The following is a 21974-nucleotide window of genomic DNA, read 5'->3' as shown; positions in this document are numbered from 1 at the left end:
GGGGTTCAGTGAGCTCCTTCTCTGCCACAGACAAAACGTTAGACCAAGAGTTAAAACATGGAGGGAGCTGGATGGCAGTGCACACCTTTAATCTTGGCAGAGGCAGGTGGGTCTCTTGAGTTCCAGGACAGCTGGGCCTACATAATTCAGAAAACAAAAACATTTGGGAGAACAGGTGACCAAACCACAGAGAAAATCAAAGAGAGCAGCTTTGGAATGGTCGGGGCCAGCGCTGGGCGTGGTCCTGGGAAACAAGTCAGCAAGCAGCACTCAGTCCTCCGCGGCCTCTGCATCAGCCTCTGCCTCCAGGTTCCTGGCCAGCTTGAGTTCCTGACTGGGCTGACTTCCTTCAATGATGAACAGGGCTGTGGGAACATAGGCCAGATACACCGTTTACTCCCTACCTTGTGTGACGCTGCTGGCACTCAAGTCTGCCCTGGGCCCCAGCTTCAGGCCGGGCTGAGGACATTATGACCATTATTTGGTCATAGTGTTTGATCACAGCCGTGATAACCCTTCTAGGACTGGCCCTAAGAGCTGAGACGTCTCTGGCTTGGGTGTTCTCTAAGATTCCCCTGCTGATCCTGTTTAGTGCTTAACCCCATGGCTTCCAGTGTTCCAGGTCATCCCAGGGAGCCCATGGCACTTCCTTATCTGTCTGTGTCCTTCTAACTCTCCTTCAACACCAGCTGCTGTCAGAGGAGGAGGCATGGCCACTGTGGCTGCTGCTGTCAGAGGAGGAGGCATGGCCACTGTGGCTGCTGCTGTCAGAGGAGGAGGCATGGCCACTGTGGCTGCTGCTGTCAGAGGAGGAGGCATGGCCACTGTGGCTGCTGCTGTCAGAGGAGGAGGCATGGCCACTGTGGCAGCTTCTGTCAGAGGAGGAGGCATGGCCAGTGTGGCTGCTGCTGTCAGAGGAGGAGACATGACCACTGTGACTGCTTCTGTCAGAGGAGGAGACATGGCCACTGTGGCTGCTTTGTGCTAGGGAATATTAGTCCAAGCAAGAGGGGACTCTTATGAAGCAAGCTCCTGGGGCCACTTCTGTGGGCTGTAGTCACACATCCTGAGGTACATCCTGAGATGATGGATTGGGTCCATTCAGAGCTCATGTGGAGCCTTGCCCTCCAACATCACCCCTAAGTGTATAAGACTAACTGGCCTAGGTGTCCATTTTCTCCTGTTAGATCCTGAGCCAAGGACAGTCCAGATAAAAGTGGCATCTTAGGGTTTCTTGCTGTGAAGAGATAACATGACCATGGCAACGCTTTTAAAGGACAACATTTAATTGGGGCTGGCTTCCAGTTTCAGAATTCAGTCCATTACTGTCATGGCAGGGAGCATGGCAGAGTGCAGGCAGGCATGGTGTGTTTGAGAGGGAGCCGAGAGTTCTACACCTTGATCTGCAGGAGACTGCTGTACCAGGCCTTGCTTGAGCATGAGACCTTAGAGCCTGCCTCTACGGTGACACACGTCCTCCAACAAGGCCACTCCTACTAGTATCACTCCCTACTGGCCACTCACACACACTCTCTTACACACACACATACACACACACACACACACACACACGAGTCTATGGGGGCCATACCTACTCAAATCACAAGTGGGCACTGTAAGTCCTAGTGACAGTCCAACTGACCAGTTCTAGAGCCTCTTTCAGACCCTGAGAAAGCAAAGTTTGGTCCCCAAGGCTGCACTTGAGAATGATGAACCCAGAATCGGCTTTCAGGAACTTGGCCCGCTGGTGGAGTGGCTAGAATCAGTGTGAGGTCCCTTCCAGGTGGCTTTTCGAAAAAAATCTGACCATCATTTGGTTTTTTTCCCCCTTTAGGTTTAAACCGTGGGCCTCTCTAGGCTACAGTTAGGCATTGCCGTGTGGAATCAAGCCAAACTCATGATGTCCCACATCTGGGCAGCATTTTTCTCATCAAGATAATGAGTTAAGAAATAGTTGCCTAAAAGCTGTCTGATGTGGCTTTAAGCCTAATGTCTAGGGAATACCGTCCGTACTCAGGAGTGTGACCTTTGACTAAAGAAACACACCAGCCAGCACCCAGGAAGCAGAGAGGCGAGGAGCTCTGTGAGTTTGAAGCCAGCCTGCTCTACTTAGCAAGTTCCAGACCAGCCAGGGTGTGACCCTGTCTAGGAAGAGTAGGACAGAAAGGAGACACAAGGACCACCGTGTCCGTCTCCAGTCCTGCTTTCCTGTTGAGCTTCAGGACCTTGTGGGTGACCAGATGATTACCTACTCCTTACTGTCCACGCCTCCGGGGCTCTGGTCCTTAGGGCTCAGGAGTTTTGAGAGGAACCTCTGGCTCTTCTGGCTTGGCTTTGACAGTTGTTCCACCTCCATGAGGATAAATAAGTCAAAGCCCTTGCTTGGCAGTGGCTTCTCTTGGAAGCATGGAGGAAATTCTCTGCTGACTCTCGTGTTTGTAAATCGGACACGAAGAAGCACTCACCAGGTGGCGTCTCCAAAACCTTCATAAACAAGAGAACAGGTGATCCCCCAGTCACACCCCAAAGTCCCCTAGAGGACCCTGACCTCCAAGGGAAAGGGTGAGTCTCCCTTTTAACTCCTCTGACCACAGTGGCAGGGCCTCCAGGTGTGGCCACTGGGCACCCAGATGGGCACTTATGCCAGTGCTTTTTACTGCTGAGCAGTATTTAGATAAAGCTTAGCCAAAAATCTAAGACCTCAATAGACTTGGATTATTTTTAAGCCAGGCTTTATACCTGTTATGAAAAGTAGACCAATAACTGCATTAATTAAACAGAGGTTTGCCGTCAGCGCATTGGACTTTCTAGATCCTTTACAAGCCGTGTGTAACTGTGCAGACCCTGTACCCATCTTCTTGCTTGTCTTAGTTAAGATTACTGTTGCAATAAACACTGACCAAAAGCAAGTTCCCAGGGGAAGAAAGGGTTTCTCTGGCTTACGCTTCCAGAGCACTGTTCATTATTGAAGGAAGTCAGGGACTCAAATAGGGCAGAAACCCGGAGACAGAAGCTGATGCAAAGGCCACGGAGGGGGGCTGCATACTGGTTGGCTTCCTCAGCTAGCTTTCCTATAGAACCCAGGACCACCAGCCCAGGGATGGCCCACAATGACAATAGGGATTGACAAGAGACAGCAGAGTTTTCTTTGAGAGTCTTTAAATGCACTATTCACAAGCAAGTGGCAGGGAACACCCACAAACTGACAGAAGCACCTGCCTTTGCCAGTGTCTAACCCGAGACTCCCTGGCTACCCTCGGAAGCAGACTCTACCCACAGTCAATCTGTGTATCTGCAAATGGAGGCAGACAGCCTGGAAATCTCAGTTCTCAGACTTTTGTTTCTTCTCTGATAAAGAGAAGGCTCTGAACGCAGGTGGGTCAGAGTCCTCCATCTGCAAGGGAAATGTCCCAGGGGGCTTGGAAACATGCCTCCCCACAGAAGAAAGCCAAGGTGTAGGGGTGTTGTGGGGTGTCTTATTAGGTGTAGGGGTGTGTGTGCGCATGTGTATCTAATTAGGTGTAGGGGTGGAGAGAGAGGGAGAGAAACTCTGTCCTGAGTTTGGGAAGTCCGCTCAGCGTTGATTTGGAGGAATCTTGGGACCATATGCAGTGAGGTCGAGTCAGAAAGCCAGGAGGACGGGGTCAGGGCTGCTCCTCCTACCCACAGACCCTGGTCCACCCTGGGCAGCTGCAGCCTGATAACAACAGAAGCGGCGGGTCAGTCTAGTCTGTCCCAGGGAGAACAGTGGAGTGTGTGCTTGCCCATGGCTCAGTCCCTGCCGGTCCATGGTCCCCTCCTTGAGTCTCTCTTGGGCCTGCATCCCGCTCTTGTCCTTCCCTACAAGGGCTACAATCCAGGTCTTCATGGCTACCAAGACATTTGATCTCACCATCACTCCTTAAAACAGTAAAGCCACATGAGCCCAGAGGGACCAGTGCCCCATTCACCGAGTTCCCTCAGCACACAACGAGGCCTGCTCTGCTCCCTCCACACGATGATCTCAAAACGCAAGGCTAAGACATTTCCAGTGATGAGAATTCACAGAGCAGGAGCTAGACACAGGATGCCAACAGCTTCAGGACAGCGGCTGCCAGACAAATGCCAAGGGGCCGGAGTCTTATGAGTCCAGAATTTGGGATCTGCCTTATTCTGGAATCCAGCCACCCACCTGCCAAGTAAGAAATGTTCAAGTGTTAATGGTTTACAGAAATCCCATAGGAACTGGAGCACCAGCCCATCGCCAGTCACAGCTGCCAGCTCTATTAGCTTTCGAACACAGCGTCCCTCCTATGCCCATCACACTCCTGTCTGGTCCTGAATTAGCCGTATGAAGGCTTTGGGGGAGACAGCTCCTGACTGTGCAGGCTATACACCTGTGGCTTGGTCCTGAGCCTGGTGTCACCCACCAAAAACAGGTTGCATGCAGTGCCCATGGGTCCCTTAGACACATGCAGGACCCGAATTTGGGCTGTTGCTACTCTTGAAAGTTTTCACCAGAACCGGGCTGTTCCTATCCACCTTCCTGTCATACCTCACACACAACCTCGAAACCACAGTTTGAGCCTGCAATAAGTAGCACCCATACAGAGGAGTCAAAGAGGGTGACTCCTCAACGCCACCCCCAGTGCAGCAGGAGGGTCTAATTGAGACTAAGAAGCGGCCATACTGCCAAGGATCATCAAAGCAGAGGGTCATGGCGCAGCCAGTGCGCACCTTTGAGGAGGATGCTGGACATCAGGATGACAGTAGTCTCCACAGTGACTGGGCCAGGCGCAGGTCAAGGTGCTGAGGTAGATCAGCAGCACCAGGAACAGGGAAACCAGATGCTACACACACTTCACCTTGGAGAGCCAGAACCCGGGTGTCAGCCCAGGAGCTCAGAACCTCCTGCAGTAGTGAGTGGTCTCGGCTACACCTGCTGCTGCCTCTGCTGCCTCTGGGGTCTTTCCTGAAGGTCTTTCCTTTATTGACACTGGGCAGAAGTCAAGATTGATAGGACAGCCAACAGCCTCTAGAGCTTCATCCGGCAGGAGCCAGTTCATTGAGTGCTCAGCCCATGGTCGGCAACGGGGGCAGCAGCGGGATTCCAACCCGATGGCTTTACACACTCTGCATTTCCCATTACAGCCCACTTTTGGTTTGTTTTGGGGTTTTTTGTTTGGTTTTTTGTTGTTGTTGTTTTATTTTGTTGTTTTGGTTGTGGGTGTTTTTTTTTTTTTTTTTTTTTGGTTTTTTGTTTTGTTTTTTTGGTTTTTTTTTTTTTTGCGTTTTTGTTTTTCAAAACAGGGTTTCTCTGTGTAGCCCTGGCTATCCTGGAACTCACTCTGTAAATCAGGCTGACTCAGAGATCCAGCCTCTGCCTTTGCCTCCCACGTGCTGGGATTAAAGGCGTTGGCCGCCACCACCAGTAGAGGACACTTCTTCTATCCTCCGGTTTATATTTATGTGAAGCCCATGTGCAAAAAAATATCAAGCCGGGCGTGGTGGCGCACGCCTTTAATCCCAGCACTCGGGAGGCAGAGGCAGGCGGATTTCTGAGTTCGAGGCCAGCTTGGTCTACAAAGTGAGTTCCAGGACAGCCAGAGCTACACAGAGAAACCCTGTCTCGAAAAACCACAAAAAAAAAAAAAAAAAAAAAAAAAAAAAAAAAAAAAAAAAAATATCAATTGTTCCCTTCTAAAGCTAGTGGGTCATCCACTTGTACGCAAAAGGAGCATATTGTCTCCTTCTCCAGAGGGTCTTCTGGAAACTTTACCACCATGGACCTGTGTCTCCTTGTTTCTCATCATCTACCATGAAAGGAGCGGGAGTGGTCCCTGTTAGGCAGCCATGTTGGTGAGACTCTGTCAGTGCAGCTTCCGGCATTTCTTGGGAACACAATCTCACAGCCAACTCCCCGAACCTTCCCATCTTTCCCAGTGATTCCTGAGCCTTGGGTACAGGAGTTGTGTCGTAGACTTGTCAGTTGGCCTTGGTTCCATAATTCTGCAATTTGATTGGCTGTGGTTTTCTGTAATGATCTCCACCAATAGACATGTTAATGGGTGTGTGTGTGTGTGCATGGGGGCGTGTTTGGGAGCTCAAGAGAGATGGCTCAGTGGTTAAGAGCACTGACTGCTCTTCTGAAGATCCCGAGTTCAAATCCCAGCAACCACATGGTGGTTCACAACCATCTGCAGTGAGATCTCGTGCCCTCTTCTGGTGTCTCTGAAGACAGCCACAGTGTACTTACCTATAATAAATAAATAAAGACATTAAAAAAAAAAAGCCTCACTCCTAGACAAAGTCCTATGGGAACTATGGTTTGCTGACTGTAGGAGGGAGACATAGCCCTCACAGAGAAGAGCATACCACATATGCAAATATCACTATAAAGACTGAGCAGGCTGTATTTATGTATTTAGGAATGTGCTCATAGACACACACAACGCCACACATATATGTGCAAAAATAATTAAAAAGAGGCTATGAATTTGAAAAGGGGAGGGATGGGGGTTTGAGGGAAGACAGGAAAGGGTAAAATAATACAATTATCTCTAAAAATAATTTTTTTTAGTTAAAGAGAAGGAAAGGAGAGGAAGACAATTTGTAAGTTTTGTCTGGTATGACTATAAAGTTAGTGACTTAACCACCATTCACCTGAATCCCTGGAGTAAACATGGCCTTCACCCCCCTTCACATCCCCCCTTTCACACCCCCTTCACACACCCCTTCACCCCCTTCACATCCCCCTTTCACACCCCCTTCACACCCCCCTTTCACACCCCCTTCACACACCCCTTCACACACCCCTTCACACACCCCTTTCAAGTGTGTGATCTGTGAGCTCGATAAGCACTTAGTAAATAATTCAGTGCACAGACCCATAATCGAGAGAATTCTGAGTGCTTTTTCCTTAGCCTGGACACACCACAGCAACTGGAAACCAGAAACAGGAGTGGGCATGGGCCAGCACCCCAAGCAGGCAGCGCGAAGGGAACGAAGATTCCTCCTCAATTAGAGAAAGCTGAGCTTGGATAGCGGGCAGAAAGAGCTGCTGCCCAGACCCAGCGGGGCCGGGCCTCTAGCTGCCCACCCTGGCAGGCAGAGCCTCCTTTGCCTCCCGGTGTTACTGACAGCAGCTTCCTGGCCCTGGGCCCTTGGGAATTCACAGGAGCCTCCCAGTCCATCTTAGAGGAACAGGCTGGGAAAGCCCTCAACCCCCTTTGGAGGCTAGAACGATATTTTCTCTGCGGACTGACTTGCAGTGCTGAGAATGGAGCCTGAACTTCTCGTGTGCTGAGGCAAGCCTACTACCTACTGCCGAGCCCACGCACAGCCCCACATGCAGCCCCACAGCCAAGCGTTTCTGCCATATTCTTCCCCAGAGTCCAGTGTCCTCTGCAAGGCCCGAAGAACACACACACACACACACACACACACACACAATGGAGACACAGCGTGTGCTGGAGAAGGGACAGTATAGATGGAGCATTTGCAAAGTCATAGCTGTCAACCCCAGACAGTCTAGCTGTCTATGCCACCCCAGACCGCTACCTTAGCGGACACACATCATTCTTACCTGGGGAGAGCTCCAAGGTGGGGAGAGGACAAGTTTCCAGCAGCCATGAGTTCCAGAGAAGCAGTCAGAGCCTGTGAGCCGTGCCTGTTCCCAGCAAAGCTTTGCTTTAAGGAGCCTTCCTCCCAGCTCACACAGAGCAGCCTTGAATTTGGGGCATGCCCCACCTCAAACGCAATGCAAACCAGGGATCACTTTTTTCTCCTCTCTTTTGGGAACACGTCAAGAGGTCCAATCTTGCCTGCATGCTCAAGAAACCGTAGGGAAAGCTGAGTGGATCTCCCCTCCCCCAAGGCAGCCCACCCCCGGGTGCTTGCCCCTAGCTAGTCACAGGTCACAGGCCCAGGAGCAGGGTGGGCTGAGGAAGAGGCGTGGCCTGTGATGTCCCTGAGCGTCCCCACCTTTCCCATGCACCTTGCCCACGTGTACCAAGTGGGTGTCTGCTGTCTCCTCCCCTTCTCCACAGGGAGACATCAGCCCCTGGTTGGCCATCCCTTGGTTTAGGAATGGCTGCCTCCTCCCTGGTCCTTGATCCATGAAAGGATCCTTCCAGCCAAAAAAGGCCAAAGCCCCTCCCATCTCAGAGGCAAGCCCCGACTCTTCTTCCTCCTGGTGGAGGTGAGAGCTAACAAGAGTTCTCACCGTGCTAGTCTTGATGCAGGAGGTCCTCGGAAAGGGTCCTCGAAATGCCTGGGGGTCACAGCCACCTCCTGGGCCTTCTCCAGGATCTACGGTCTGCTGTACAAGCTTGAGTAGATTGTGCCTCAGAGCCAGGAATCTAACCCTGAGGAATCTAATAGGGGTGCAGGCTGGTACCGAGGGGATCTCTGGGTTCATTCCTTGCTGGGACTAAATAAATAAATAAATAAATAAATATCAAACATCCACAAAAGACCAAAGCCAAGGCCAAAGCCAAGCTGAGGAAAAAGTAATAGATTCATCCATTCAGAGTAGGTGAGGCCCACGGGCAGGCTTGGGCATTTTATAGGCTCTGAGTCCACCCTTTCCTCTTATTGGTCCTATTTAGACACATTCAGGCACTCGCGCGCGCGCGCGCGCACACACACACACACACACACACACACACACACTCCAAGCCACGGATAGTCAGGGTTAGAGCCAGGAAATCAGCTTTTGACCCTAACAGCAGCCTGCTCCTTGGGTATTTTATATGGCCCCTGGGTCCTCCCTTTCCTCCTGATGGTCCTGTTTAGACAGACAGACAGACAGACAGACAGACACACACACACACACACACACACACAGAGTAATGGGCAGGGTGGAACCAGGAAGTCAGCTTTTGAGACCAGCTGCAGCTCAGCACAGCCCCGCAGACCCAGGCCTCACTGGGGCCTCTGACAGCAGCAGCCAAGCCATGTGGTTTTAGCTGCAGCAACTTACCCATAGGGGTTCACAGGATCCCCTCCCATTTCTTTGGTAAATCAACTACAACCTCCTGGGGAGCACTGAGCAGTCCTCCACCGTGCCCTAGAGGGGCTTAGATAGGGGCAGCGTGGGCTGCTTCAGACATAGAAGGTCCTTCAGAGCTGTGATGGGAGTGGCAGAGCGTTAGGAGCACAGGGCTGGGGTGATGGTAGTATGGGGGTGGGGGTGGGGGTCGTAGTGGTGTGATGTGTGTGTGTGTGTCTGTGGTAGTGGTGCTGATGGTGGTGTATGGTGTATGGGGGAGGTGACCTACCCCTGACCGCACAAGGTAGGCTTGAGGATTGAGAAAGGAATGGCCGTAAACTGGCCACTTTGGCTGAGAAACGCTCAAATCACTGGGACACACTTGGCATAGTATATGACGAGCCATGGGCACAAGAGGGCCACAGAAAGTGCCACCGGCCTCTCATTCACCTGAGATCCCGGTGGGGCCAGCCTGCCATGGGAACAGCGGCTTCCCAGAAGCCTCTGAAGACAGACGGTCACCGCAGTGTTGTATTTTTCTGCCACTGTGATGCTGTCACTGGCCCATCCTGGGACACCCTCCGCCACTCCGTGCAGTTTGCCCTGCAGCGATGGCTGTAACAACTGTCAAAAGCCAAAAGCAAGATGGAGTCTGTCTGGGAGACAGAACCACCATAAAAACAAGAATAAGAATTATGGAGGGGGGCTGGAAAGATGGCTCAGTGGTTAAGAGCACTGACTGCTCTTCCGAAGGTACTGAGTTCAAATCCCAGCAACCACATGGTGGCTCACAACCATCCGTAATGAGATCTGACGCCCTCTTATGGTGTGTCTGAAGTCAGCTACAGTGAACTTACATATAATAAATAAATAACTCTTTAAGCCACGGAGCCAGCAGGGCCAGAGTGAGTGGGGCAGACTGGATCAACCACAACGGCTCACAACCATCAGCACAGCTACAGATATACTCGTATACATAAAATAAATAAATAAATAAATCTTTAAAAAAGAGTTATGGAGGAGGAGAGCCCACGCGTGTACAGTGTGCCTAGTAACAACATCAAGAACTTCAGAACACAGCCTCCCGCAAGGCCACTCCAGTCCACTTCTGCAACAATGTTTGCCCAGCCACCAACCAACGTCAGCTCCTGTCCCTGTGAAGTCTTCCAACCAGGGATTTTCTTTTTTAAATGCTGCTTTTAAAACCTTCCCTTTGCTTAAAGCTTTTGAATAGGCCTGTGAGCTCTGGCCTCCCTGCGGCTCTTCCAGGCCAACCACTGTTCTTTGGAAAACCTCTGTGGATATTACCTGATACATCTAGTGTGAGCCGTGAGATCTGAAGCCAGGCCACTTTCCGAGAGACTCGGTCACTAGATGCTAACTTTGAAAGACTCCGAAAGGAGCCCCTCGCTCAGGCCTCAGGACAATAGCGGACACCCAAGAACTCACGACAGACCAAGCTTGTTGCAAACCACATGAGGCTTTATTTGGGGAAAGCCAGAGCTCTGGGGACGACTCATATCCCATGCAGGGGTAGAGGAGTTGACCTCGAGGGGAAAGAGGTCCCGCTTTTTATAGGCCCTCCGGGGCGGGGGGGAAGGAGAAGGGGGAGAGTAGGGGATTTCCAGATCTAAACAATGTCTATTCTCAAGAAATGGGTATGGGAGGGGTACAAGGAAAGAGTCTAATGAAGGTGCAGCAATGGGCACACACCTGGTCAGAACATTGGCAGACACACAGGTTCAAGGAGTGGCCAGAGCATTGTGCACCTCTATTTTTCTAAATCAGTGAAGCTAGTTCTGCTAACACTGACATCTATCTTGCCAATTTCAGGGCTTCTGTGTCCTTTTACATTCTGCCAGGACCTTTCAACTTTACATTGGGGCCCAGCCATTCTCAGGCACACTCACTAAAACCACCATCAAACCATTCCCTTGTCAATGACAAACCTCACACCTCCTACTGTAGCGTTTCTAAGCAGCCTGTTACTGCCGTTCTGAGAAGTTTGCTACCAGGTTCTGGAAACTTCACAGATATTCTCGGGACTCTCGGGACGATTTCTGATAACTTTCAAGATGAATTCAGAAGGAACTGCAGCAATGGCTCAAGGTTCAAAACACTTGACCATCTTGCAGGGGACCAGGGTTCAGTTCCCAGGACCCACATCAGATAGGTCACAGCTACCTGTAATTCTAGTTCCAGAAGATCAAACACCCTCCTCTGGCTTCCACACACAGGCTACTCATATAAATGAACATACAGGCATTCACACATACACATAACATAGAAAATTGTTTGTTTGTTATTTTTCTTTTTAAAAAATCATAAAATTACAAATTTCAGGCTGGACATAGCAGCACACACTTTTAATTCTAAAACATGAAAAGCACACACAGGATGTGATCTTTATGTTTGAGGTTAACCTGGTCTACATAGCAATTTCCAGGCCAGTCAGGACTAAAGAGTGAGATTTTTGTCTCAGGAAAACAACAAGTGGTTGGTGCTGCAGAATCCACATAGCAAAAGCTGCACTGCACAGGCACCCTGGAAGAAAGGGCTGAACAGGTGCGACTTCCTGTCCTTACAGAGGACCTGTGTCTGGTCGCCAGCACCCACAGGATGGCTCATAACTGCCTATAACCCCAATGCCAAGGACTCCAACCTATGCCCTCTCGGACCTTCACAGTCACCCATAAACATATTTCACACACTTGCACAAACACACACATAATAAAAGCAAAATCTTAAGAAAGAAAGAAAGAAAGACAGACAGAGAGAGAGAGAGAGAGAGAGAGAGAGAGAGAGAGAAAAGCCGGGCATGGTGATGCACGCCTTTAGTCCCAGCATTCGGGAGGCAGAGGCAGGCGGATTTCTGAGTTCGAGGCCAGCCTGGTCTACAAAGTGAGTTCCAGGACAGCCAGGGCTACACAGAGAAACCCTGTCTCGAAAAAAAACAAAAAGAAAGAAAAAGAAAGAAAGAAAGAAAAAGAAAGGAAGGAAGGAAGGAAGGAAGGAAGGAAGAAAGAAAGAAAGAAAGAAAGAAAGAAAGAAAGAAAGAAAGAAAGAAAGAAAGAAAGAAAAGGAAGGAAAAAGTCAGTGCATGTGTGCCCAGTACTGGGAGGCCAAGCCAGGAGATCAGCAGTGCTCCCCGTCCAATCAGTGAGCTCCAGGTTCATTGAGAATTCCTGTCCATGGAAAATAAAAATAAATTGAGTGGGCGGCGGTGGCACACGCCTTTAATCCCAACACTCAGGAGGCAGAGGCAGGCAGATTTCTGAGTTTGAGGCCAGCCTGGTCTATGGAATGAGTTCCAGGTCAGCTAGGGCTACACAGAGAAACTCTGTCTCAAAAAACAAAAAACAAAAATAAATAAAATAAATAAATAAATAAATTGGGGAGTAACAGGAAACCTGAGGTCCGTCCACCTTTGGCTTCCACAGGTGCACATGCAGTTCAGAATCCAGAGCTGCTGGTCCACACAGCTAAGCAAGCTCAAACCCTACAAGGAGTGGTTACATAAGACCAGGCAGAACATCAATGGATTGTTGTTCTCTTTATATAAAACACTGGCTCTCTTTTGTCGTTGTTACTTGAGTTTATTTGTTATGTGTGTGTCTGCTCATCTGTATGCACACCATGTGTGCAGTAGCCTTTGGAGGCCAGAAGAGGGCATCAGCTTCTTTGAAAATGGAGTATAGATGGTTGTGAGCCACCATGTGGGTGCTTGGAACCCAACCCTGGTCCTCTTAACTGCTGACTGTGTCTCCAGCCATGGTTGACATGTGCCTACTGTGTAGTCCATGCTTGCCTCAATTTGGCAATCCTCCTGCCTTAGCCTGCTGGATGCAGGTTTATAGCTCTACTTCAGTATCAGGTTTCATTACTCTTTACTGATTTTTTTTTCTCTAAATTAAGAAAACATGTTGCTGGGTGGTGGTGGTGCTCGCCTTTAATCTCAGCACTTGTGAGGCAGAGGCAGACGATTTCTGAGTTCGAGGACAGCCTGGTCTACAGAGTGAGTTCCAGGACAGTCAGGGCTATATAGGGAAACCCTGTCCCGAACCCCCCTCCCCCCAAAAAAATCAAAACAAAACAAAACATGTTATCTTTAGTGCTGGGCAGGGTATCGTGCAATGCTTCAGGCGTTCCGCATGTCGCCCACCCAGGAGGTCCTTAAGGTCTCTGGAGTTGGTAGTAATGGAAGAAGAGCGGCTTTTGTGAAGAGGACGGAGGTTTTCATCTTCTAACATGGCCTCACTAAAACTAACAAGTTCTTCCTTTATGAACCCTAGGATGAGGGTTCTCAGGTGCTTTAACCTCCCTTCTAGCCTGCCATCCACCAGAGGTAGTGTTAAAGAAAGGGTACAGGGGGGCTGCAGAGATGGGGGGCTCAGCAGTTAAGAGCACTGACTGTTCTTCCAGAGGTCCTGAGTTCAATTCCCAGTAACCACATGGGGGCTCATAACCATCTGTAATGGGATCTGATGCCCTCTTCTGGTGTGTCTGAAGTAGTATCAGTGTGTGCACATAGATAAAATAAATAAGTCAAGGAAGGAAGGAAGGAAGGATGGATACAGGGGACGTGGCCCTGTTTAGAAATGATTCTCTGGTGCGAATCCCATCTGTGTCCTCAGCAGACCAGCAGTTCAATTCGGTAGAGTCTGGATAGCAAAGACAAATCAGCAGCGGTCGCACAGCCTAGCAGGGACAGCCAGGCCTTGGCACAAGTCAGCAGGAGGGACCGGGGCCAACGGGAACACCAGAAAAAGTACTCACAAGTGTTTAGCTATGCAAGCCTAGCTCAGCCTCTGTCACTGCCCCTTAAGTCCCTTTCCTATTCCTTCCAAACATCACGTGTCCTCCACAGGTGGACAGCAGCTGACATCACTCTGCCAGTCTCAGCTGACATCACTCTGCCAGTCTCAGCCCAAGTCTGAGGAAGCAGCAGGAAACTGCAGCACAGCACCAGAAGTTTTGGGTTTTTTTTTTTTTTCTCTATTGAGCCCAACTACGCAATTTACATGAATCTATCAATACATGCATGTCATTAGTGAGGAATGCTTCAGCACGTGTCCTTTCACGTGCCTGCTTTAGCAGGACAGCCTTTCACCTGTGTCTGCTTCAATGAAACGTTTCTTCCTGTGTTTGCCCCAACAAAACACCATCCAAGACAAGTGACTTTTCAGAGAACGCTTAAGTTTTCCACTTCAATAAGTAACTTAACAGAAGTCTGCTCTGTGTGACAGAGTGAAGTAGAAATGACCATCTTAAAAAAAAACACACACACACACACACACAAAAGGGCTGGAAAGAAGGATCAGTGATTAAGAGCACTGACTGCTGTTCCAGAGGTCCTGAGTTCAATTCCCAGCAGCCACATGGTGGCTCACAAGCATCCTTAAGGCAATCTGATGTCCTCTTTTGGCGTGTAGGTATACATACAGCAGAACACTCATTAAATACATTAAATACAATTTAAACACACACAGACACACACACACACACACACACACGTTCCTAGGTTTCAGAGTAGATAAACCATAGTCGCTTAAGCCCTGCGTCTCCAGCGTTTCAGGAGCGGAGAAATCTGCCTTCCCTACCCAGGGTGCAATTTGTTTTGCAGCATTTACATCATCAAGCCAAATTTGATGAAACTAAATTCTCTTTTGTTTTTTGAGACAGGGTTTCTCCGTGTAGTCCTGGGTGTTCTGGAACTCTCTATGTAGACCAGGCTTCCTCAAACTCAGAGATCAGCCTGCCTCTGCCTCCCCAGTGCTGGGACTACAGGTGTCATGAAAGTCACCATGATTCTAGAGAGAAAAGATGTATTCTAAAAGTATACTACGGATTTGTGAGGCTGTAGTTTTCATTTTTTAAAAAGAATTATTTTATGTATATGGGTACACTGTAGCTGTCTTCAGACACACACCAGAAGAGGGCATCAGATCCCATTACAGATGGTTGTGAGCCACCATGTGGATGCTGGGAATTGAACTCAGGACCGCTGGAAGAGCAGTCAGTGCTCTTAACCACTGAGCCATCTCTCCAGCCCAAGTTTTCTTTTCTTTCCTTTTCTTTCTTTTTTTTTTTCCTTTTCTTCCCCCCCTCCCCCAACAGGGTTTCTCTGTGTAGCCCTGGCTGTCCTGGAACTCACTCTATAGACCAGGCTGGCCTCAAATTCAGAAATTCACCTGCCTCTGCCTCCCAAGTGCTGGTATTAAAGGCATGCGCCAGCACTGCCTGGCAAAGATTGATTGATTTATATGTGAGTACAGTGTAGCTGTCTTCAGACACACCAGAAGAGGGCGCCAGGTCTCATTACAGAGGGTTGTGAGCCACCATGTGGTTGCTGGGCCTCTGGAAGTGCTTTTAACTGCTGAGCCAACTCTCTAGCTCTCTCTCTCTCTCTTTTTTAAAGACTGGTTTTTATGTGTTGAGTGTTTTGCCTGCATGTACGTGTGTGCACTCCTGGTGTGCTGTGCCCGAGGAACCCAGATCCCCTGGAAATGTAGTTATACTTGACTGTGAGCTGCCATGTAGGTGCTGGGAACCAAAGCCTGAGCCTCTGCCAGGGCAGCACTCACAGGTACCCTCAACCTGTGAGCCATCTCTCCAGCCTCTGTGGTTTTTAAGGTTTTTTTTCCTTTCTACCTCTAGACTAGAATCCATCATAAATCCTTGCACGAGTCGAGTTGCCAATCTAATTTCCTTTTGTCCTTTTTTTGAGGGGTGTGTGCATGCATGTATGTGTGTTCAGGAATACACAGGTGCACGTGTGCATGCAGGCATGTGGGGCAGAAGACCTTCCTCTGCAGCTCACAGAGGCAGCCTCCCGCCCCCGGGCTGAGATACACACTGGTTCTCCATGCCTGGGGTTTGTATGTGGAGTCTGGAACTCAAACTGCTCCTCCCACCTGCAAGGCAAGTTATTGAGAGGCTTGCAGTGTAGGCTAGGCTGTCCTCAAACTCCTGATCCCCCTGCCTCCATCTCTAGCAGTGGAATTATAGGTATGCACCACCACGCCTAACACTGATCCATCTTTCCCCCCACAACATTACTAAGAACTGGAGCTGCTGTTTCTGAACACTCGGTAAGCTAAAGCTGGACACACGGAGGGGTCAAGTTCCTGTCCCTGCGCCTAGCCCCTATACCCAGAGATAACAGATGCCAACTGGAATGTTCTGACAGGAGGCGGGGCTCTATTCCAGCGAGACTGGACCTGGCAGTGAGCTGACACTGCTTACAGGTCACCAAACCTAACCAGGTCAACAACTGGGACAGGTCCACCCCAGCATCAACGGCCATTTGAAGCTGCTGAGTCAGGGAGTCATACGTAAAGCCCCAGCTAATCCTGGAGGCCGAGACACAGAGATATCTGAGCCCAAAAGTTTAATGCCTTCCTAGAGAACATGGTGAGACGCTCACCTCAAAACAAAACACTGCGCCCGAATGGTAACAGCACTTGCGGCGTGGGTCTGAGGACCAGAGTTCAGATCTCCATCGCTCAAGTAAAGCAAGGTTACAAGTAGGACCATCCACCAGGCTATCAAGTTAAAAAACAAACAAGCAACTCTTTATTGGGCAAGGTAGGCCTGTCCTTGCCACCAGGAGAGAAGTCACGGTCTCCGAGGGGGTGAACAGTCCACAGGTTAGAAGCCTAGTACCCTTCCAGCAGGTCAGGCCTCTGCCTCTGCCTCCCCAGCAAAGAGTGGGTTAACGAAGCAGCCGAACTTGGTATCAATGTCCAAGATGTCCACCTTCTGAGCTGAGTCAGGTAGCTCGACCGAGGGCTGCGGAGTCACAAGGTCAGAGGGCTCACGATCCCAAGTACCAGTCCCCGGGAGACACCCCCCGCCCCCAAAGCTTCTTCCCACAGTCTCACCTGCTGCTTGAAGACAATCACATCGAAAATCGGATTTCGGAAACCCAGCGGCAGCCCAGCCGATGCGGGCTCAGCGTCTTCATGCCTTCTCCACCTGCAGGAAGTGGGCGCGGGTGAACCCCTGGGGCAGCCCGGCTGGCCTCCCTGGGAGCCTGCCTTCAGGAGGGGCCAGCATACCTGAGCCTCCCGCTGCGGTGCAGCAGAAGGAGCACGGTCCCCAGCAGAGCCAGCAGCACCAAGGCCGCCACGCCGCCCGCCAGCCCGGCACTGGACGAGCTCTGATTCAGCTCTGAGTCTGCCGTCGTAGGCTTGCCGGACTGTCGCAGGGTCGCCGACAGGATACCGAGCACGCTGCCTGCAAGGAGACGGACTCAGCGGGGGCCCGGGAACCCCGGGGTCAGTGAGGGGAGGGAGGGCGCGGAGGGGCGGAGGGTGCGGCCTTACCTTGTGCCACCGCGTCCTGGAGGAGCGCGTGGCCCAGCTGCCCCGCCGCGCCGGTCGCGTGCCCGGTCTCCACTAGCACCACCTGGATCTCGGTGTGGGCGTCGCGCAGCACCTTGGACACAGCCACCTGCAGGCCCTGGTACTGGGGCTGCGGAGGGAGGGGGTCGGTCCGGACTCTGCCATCCGACCAAGGGGGACGGTAGAGTCGGGGCTCAGCTGCCAGCAGCCGGCCCCCGGCGTGTGGCTTCCTTACCTGCTTCAGGAAGAGGTCCAGCAGCCGCGCTCGGTACCGCTCCAGGTCAAATGTGGGGTCGTGGGTCAACGACACGATAGCTCCTGGGACAGGAGGACAGGTTAACGTCACGGACCCCAGCAAAGCCCACCGGAAGCGCGTTCCAGGGCGGTGGGAGGGGGACGCTCACCGCAGAGGTCGCAGCACTGTCCTTGAGGCAGTAGGGGGTCCTGGCAGGCGGCCTGGGGGCAGCGGCCGCCCAGGGGCTGCAGCAGAGACGCGCAGATCCACGGCAGCATCTGGGTGGGGGCACGGAGGTGAACGCAGGAAAGCGCAGCGGCAGCCACGCGCCTCAGCGTGGCCGGGGCCGCCCCTCGCGCTGTGCCCGGTCAAGACTCACTCACCTCGGCGTTGCCGCAGACGCAGCCCGACGCGTCGGTGCAAGCTTCGGAGCCCACTCTCAGCGCGCCCGACCCGTGGAAGCGCAGGCGGCCCTCGCGGGTCGCCAGGAAAGCAGTCAGGTCCTCGTCGCGCGAGAACGTCTGCGGGTGGTGGCATCACCAGCGGCCAGGCGAGCGAGGAGAGAGTCTGAGTGCGCGGGCCCACGCGCGCAGCTGCAGGGTGCCCCGCGGGGATGCGCACAGGGGATGGGACCCCAGCCCTCCCGCGCCTGCTCACCTGGCCCACGGCCGAGACGCTGCGGACTTGCACCGGGCTGGGGCCTGGGCCAAGCGCCACGCGGAAAGATCCATCGCGCGGGAAGAGGACGTCGTCGTAGCTGCAGGGCACGCGCTCGGCGTCCACGGAGAAGAGCCCGGGCGCCTGAGTCCCGGAGCTCCAGAGGTGCGGGTCAAGCCAGGAGAAGCGATCGGGATTGCGGAAGAGCAACGGGGCGCCTGTGTCACGGTGCACCAACCCACTGAGACCGGCTCCGCCTAGTGCTCCCGCGCCCCGCCCTCTATAAGCCCCGCCCCTCTAACCACGCCCCGAGAGCCGGGTTCCGAGCCACGCCCATCTTTCTCACCAGGGTTACAAGCTGGATCCGAGTCGCCTCCTGCAGCGCTGAAGGCAGCTCCCGAGGCCAGGACCAACTCCCCATCCAGAGGCAGGAGCTGCAAAAAGCGCAGGCTGAGGTGGCGCATGGTCCGGGCACGAACTGCGATCAACTAACACCTCCAGGGCACAAGGGAGAACCCAAGCTGCGACCTTGGTGGGGAGCTAGGTGAAGTCAGGGCCCGGGAACCTTAAACGTGGCTGAGGCTAGCAGGAAACCCAGCTAGGTCTCACCAGGGAAAGAAAAGAGAAGGCACACCCGGCACATGAGCCAGGGCTAAAGGACCCCCAACTGAGCTGTAGAGGAGGCTTGGAGGATCACATCTGACGCTAAGGAGCAGGGCACAGCTGAGAGCCTGGGAACCCATGGAGCACTTGGAGCGGGAGGTGACATTGCCAGCACCCATCACTTGGAGAAAGGTATAAGACAAGGTCTCCCGGGTCTTAGAAGCCAGGCTTCAGTTTCAGAGAGAGGGACACAGGAGAAGGAAGGACATCTAAGAGTAATTTTAGCTAGTTGCGTTGCTCCACTACGGGATCATCTCACTGTTCAAATCCAGTTCTGTGCTAGGACTGTGCTGTGCGGAAGGGAGAGTCTGATCCCTGACACTATTTCCTGGTTCCCCAAGCCTCAAGACCTTATCCCTCCATCTTGCTCCCAGAGCTTAGGGAGATGGGGCCATGGGAGCTGCTCCTCACAGGACCATCAGGTTACCAGGCATCACCCACAGCCCAGGCTCTTGTCCCCACTTGGCCTTGTTAGAGTTTCAGACCTGTCCAAAGGCTCACCCTAGACAGAGAAGATGACACAGGCCAGCTACACCCACGCCAAGGGACTCCACCCACAGGTGGGAACAGACATGATAATATTGTAAGCACAGTGGCACCTCAGGATGGGAGGTCACACACACACACACACACACACACACACACACACAAACACACCATGTGACTGGAATGTATTCTTATAAAGAACAGGGCTGGGGTAGAGCTCGGGGATGGAACAGCTACCTACCTAGCATCTGTGAGACTCTGGGCTCTGTCCCTAGCATCACAATAAACGAACAGAACGGAAGAGGAAATAAGACGAGATTGTAGAAAGTTACCCCACTGGGGACCAAGCACTAGTAGATAAACACACCAGGCCTGGTCCAGCTGTGGGTGTTCAGTGACAGGTGTCCATGCCCAGGCTCCACAGAAGACGGCAGAGAAGTCCAGGGGAAGGGTGGACATCCAAGTAACAAATTCCTGTCTGAGGGAGGCTGAGGCAGAGACATGAAACAATGGGGAGAGCTTTCCAGACCTGAGCTTGGGAAAGCAGACTTCAGCGGGAGCGCCAGCAAGCAGAACCAAATCCACACATGTAGGTGTGCTTGATATCAAAGACAGAGACTATCCCAGCTTCCAAGAGGAAGAACAGAGAGGAAACAAGATGTGAACAGACAATAAATGGCTGGAGCCATGGCCCACTGGTTAAGGTTCAAGACTGCTCTTATAAAGAATGCAGGCTCCGGGTCCACATGGTGGCTCACAACCGGCTGTGATCTGGCGCCCCCTCCTGGCCTCTAGTGGTTCTGCGTGCACAAATTGCTTGGAGGATGCTAGTCTTTTTTTGGAGAATTGGAACAGAATGTGGAACTCCCATGTCAACCCGTTAGGAAATTAACAAAAGGAAGAGCCAGGCGTGGTGGCGCACGCCTTTAATCCCAGCACTTGGGAGGCAGAGGCAGGCGGATTTCTGAGTTAGAGGCCAGCCTGGTCTACGGAGTGAGTTCCAGGACAGCCAGAGCTACACAGAGAAACTCAGTCTAGAAAAACCAAAAGAAAAGGAAGAGGGGGGGGAGGAGGGAGAGAGAGAGAGAGAGAGAGAGAGAGAGAGAGAGAGAGAGAGAGAGAGAGAGAGAGAGAGAGAGAGAGAGAGAGAGAGTTTTCATTCTTAGCTCCAACCACATGGTCTGAACTAGGGTCTTGGGACCATCAGCCTTTATTTAGCACATATTAAGGCCTTTAGCCTTAGCATGTGCAGGAGGGGAGGCAGGGGCTGTTTAACCTCTTGCTCCTCACCCTCCGGGCTAGCTGGGCCATTGGCTTTGCAGGTAGCTTGTTAACATGGCCTCCAGGACAGGGAAGGAAGGGCAGGCACGCTTCCCAGAGCCCACCCTGCACTGAGACACTGTGGGGGAGGGGACAGTGGAGCTGGACTGGGAGACCCCACGTACTCTCTGATGTCCCTTCCCAGAGACTGTTTCTACCCAGAGGCTCCATGGCGGCGCATGACCCAGGGCCAGCCATGCCCGCTGAGGCCACAGCCTTACCATATCCGAGATGGCGTGACTGTCTCGTACCAGGACCGACACCATCTGCAGCAAGAGGTGGCGTTAGGCGTGAGGCTGACCGACCTCCCCACCTCCAGTCCATCCCCTCAAACTTCCACCAAGGTACCTTGTCCGCCGGGAACTGAACCGCATCTCCCGCGCACGGGGTCCGGTTCTGGTTCCAGTTGGAGGCAGTATCGAAGGAGGTATTGGGGACCCAAAGTTTGTAGGCGGCCCGAGTCATTGCTAAAGAAAGGAAGGCTGAGTGTCGCCCTCCGGGAAGGCGACTTTCCAGAGAGGCGCGGCAGAGGTGCACATAGCGCAAGGCAGTCAGGCCCCACCGCGTCGTTCTCAGGCGCACTCTTAGCCGAGCTGCAGAACCCGCGCAAACATGCCCTTCCCCTCCCTCGGAACGTCGTCTCTATTCACAGCACTCTGACTGCCCGGGGGGTTCGGAGAGGAATTGGCCCTCAGGAAATAGCTCTGGCGGGAAGCTCACTGGGGCAGAGAGCGGTCCCAGAGCCCGGAGCTGGCGACCCTGTCCCGATTGTGCACAGAGGAGGCGCCAGGGGCTCGGAGGTCCACGGGGAATAGGCTGCGGTTTCTCCACTTCCTGGGCTTTGGGAAGCTCACCAGCCCACGCCAGAGAACCGGGAAATTGAGGCAGGCCGCCAACGCCACCTCCATATCCCAACCTCTCCTGCGATCGCGACCCTTCCAGCCTAGAGAAACCTCAGCCTCAATCAAGGTCCAGACCCAAGGGGACACGGGGCCTACCACAGAGCTGCAGCCACAGCAGGACCTGGCCCAGAGCACCCATCTCTCCGCCGAGGCTCTCACAGATGTGGACTTCGATCCGAGGGCCCCACGTGACCGGGCGGGGCTGAGGGGCAGGGGGTGCCCAGATGTTACACATTTACCTTGGGACCGCCCAGCTGTCTCCTGAGGGCCCTTGGAGGAATCTTCTCAGCGGCTTTAGCATCTGCCCTTTAGGACCCAGCACCCTGGGTACCCAATAAGAGGGTGTCGTCCTGACTTTCCCGGTGACACGGTGTGGAGGTGGCCAAGAACCCTGG

The 21974-nt window shown here is 52.5% G+C and overlaps 1 protein-coding gene across 1 annotated transcript; it reads right to left on the bottom strand.

The window, feature by feature from the left end:
- Positions 1-16518: 16518 nt before the first annotated feature.
- Amn (amnion associated transmembrane protein) lies at positions 16519-21728 on the bottom strand. The gene is made up of 12 exons (XM_021179526.2): positions 21676-21728; positions 21026-21144; positions 20899-20943; positions 18555-18642; positions 18209-18426; positions 17935-18072; positions 17721-17829; positions 17552-17634; positions 17299-17446; positions 17032-17209; positions 16855-16948; positions 16519-16762 (listed from the first exon to the last, which is right to left on the bottom strand). The coding sequence occupies exons 1-12, from the start codon at positions 21716-21718 to the stop codon at positions 16649-16651; spliced, it is 1377 nt and encodes a 458-aa protein (XP_021035185.1). The 5' UTR covers positions 21719-21728; the 3' UTR covers positions 16519-16648.
- Between the last annotated feature and the right edge of the window lie 246 nt (positions 21729-21974).

This window comes from Mus caroli, unplaced genomic scaffold, assembly GCF_978045245.1.
Source record: "Mus caroli unplaced genomic scaffold, Mus_caroli_1 scaffold_14, whole genome shotgun sequence".
NCBI classification, from domain to species: domain Eukaryota; kingdom Metazoa; phylum Chordata; class Mammalia; order Rodentia; family Muridae; genus Mus; species Mus caroli.
The sequence above is the reverse complement of the archived record's forward strand: the minus strand, read 5'-3'. Positions and strand labels throughout refer to the sequence as shown.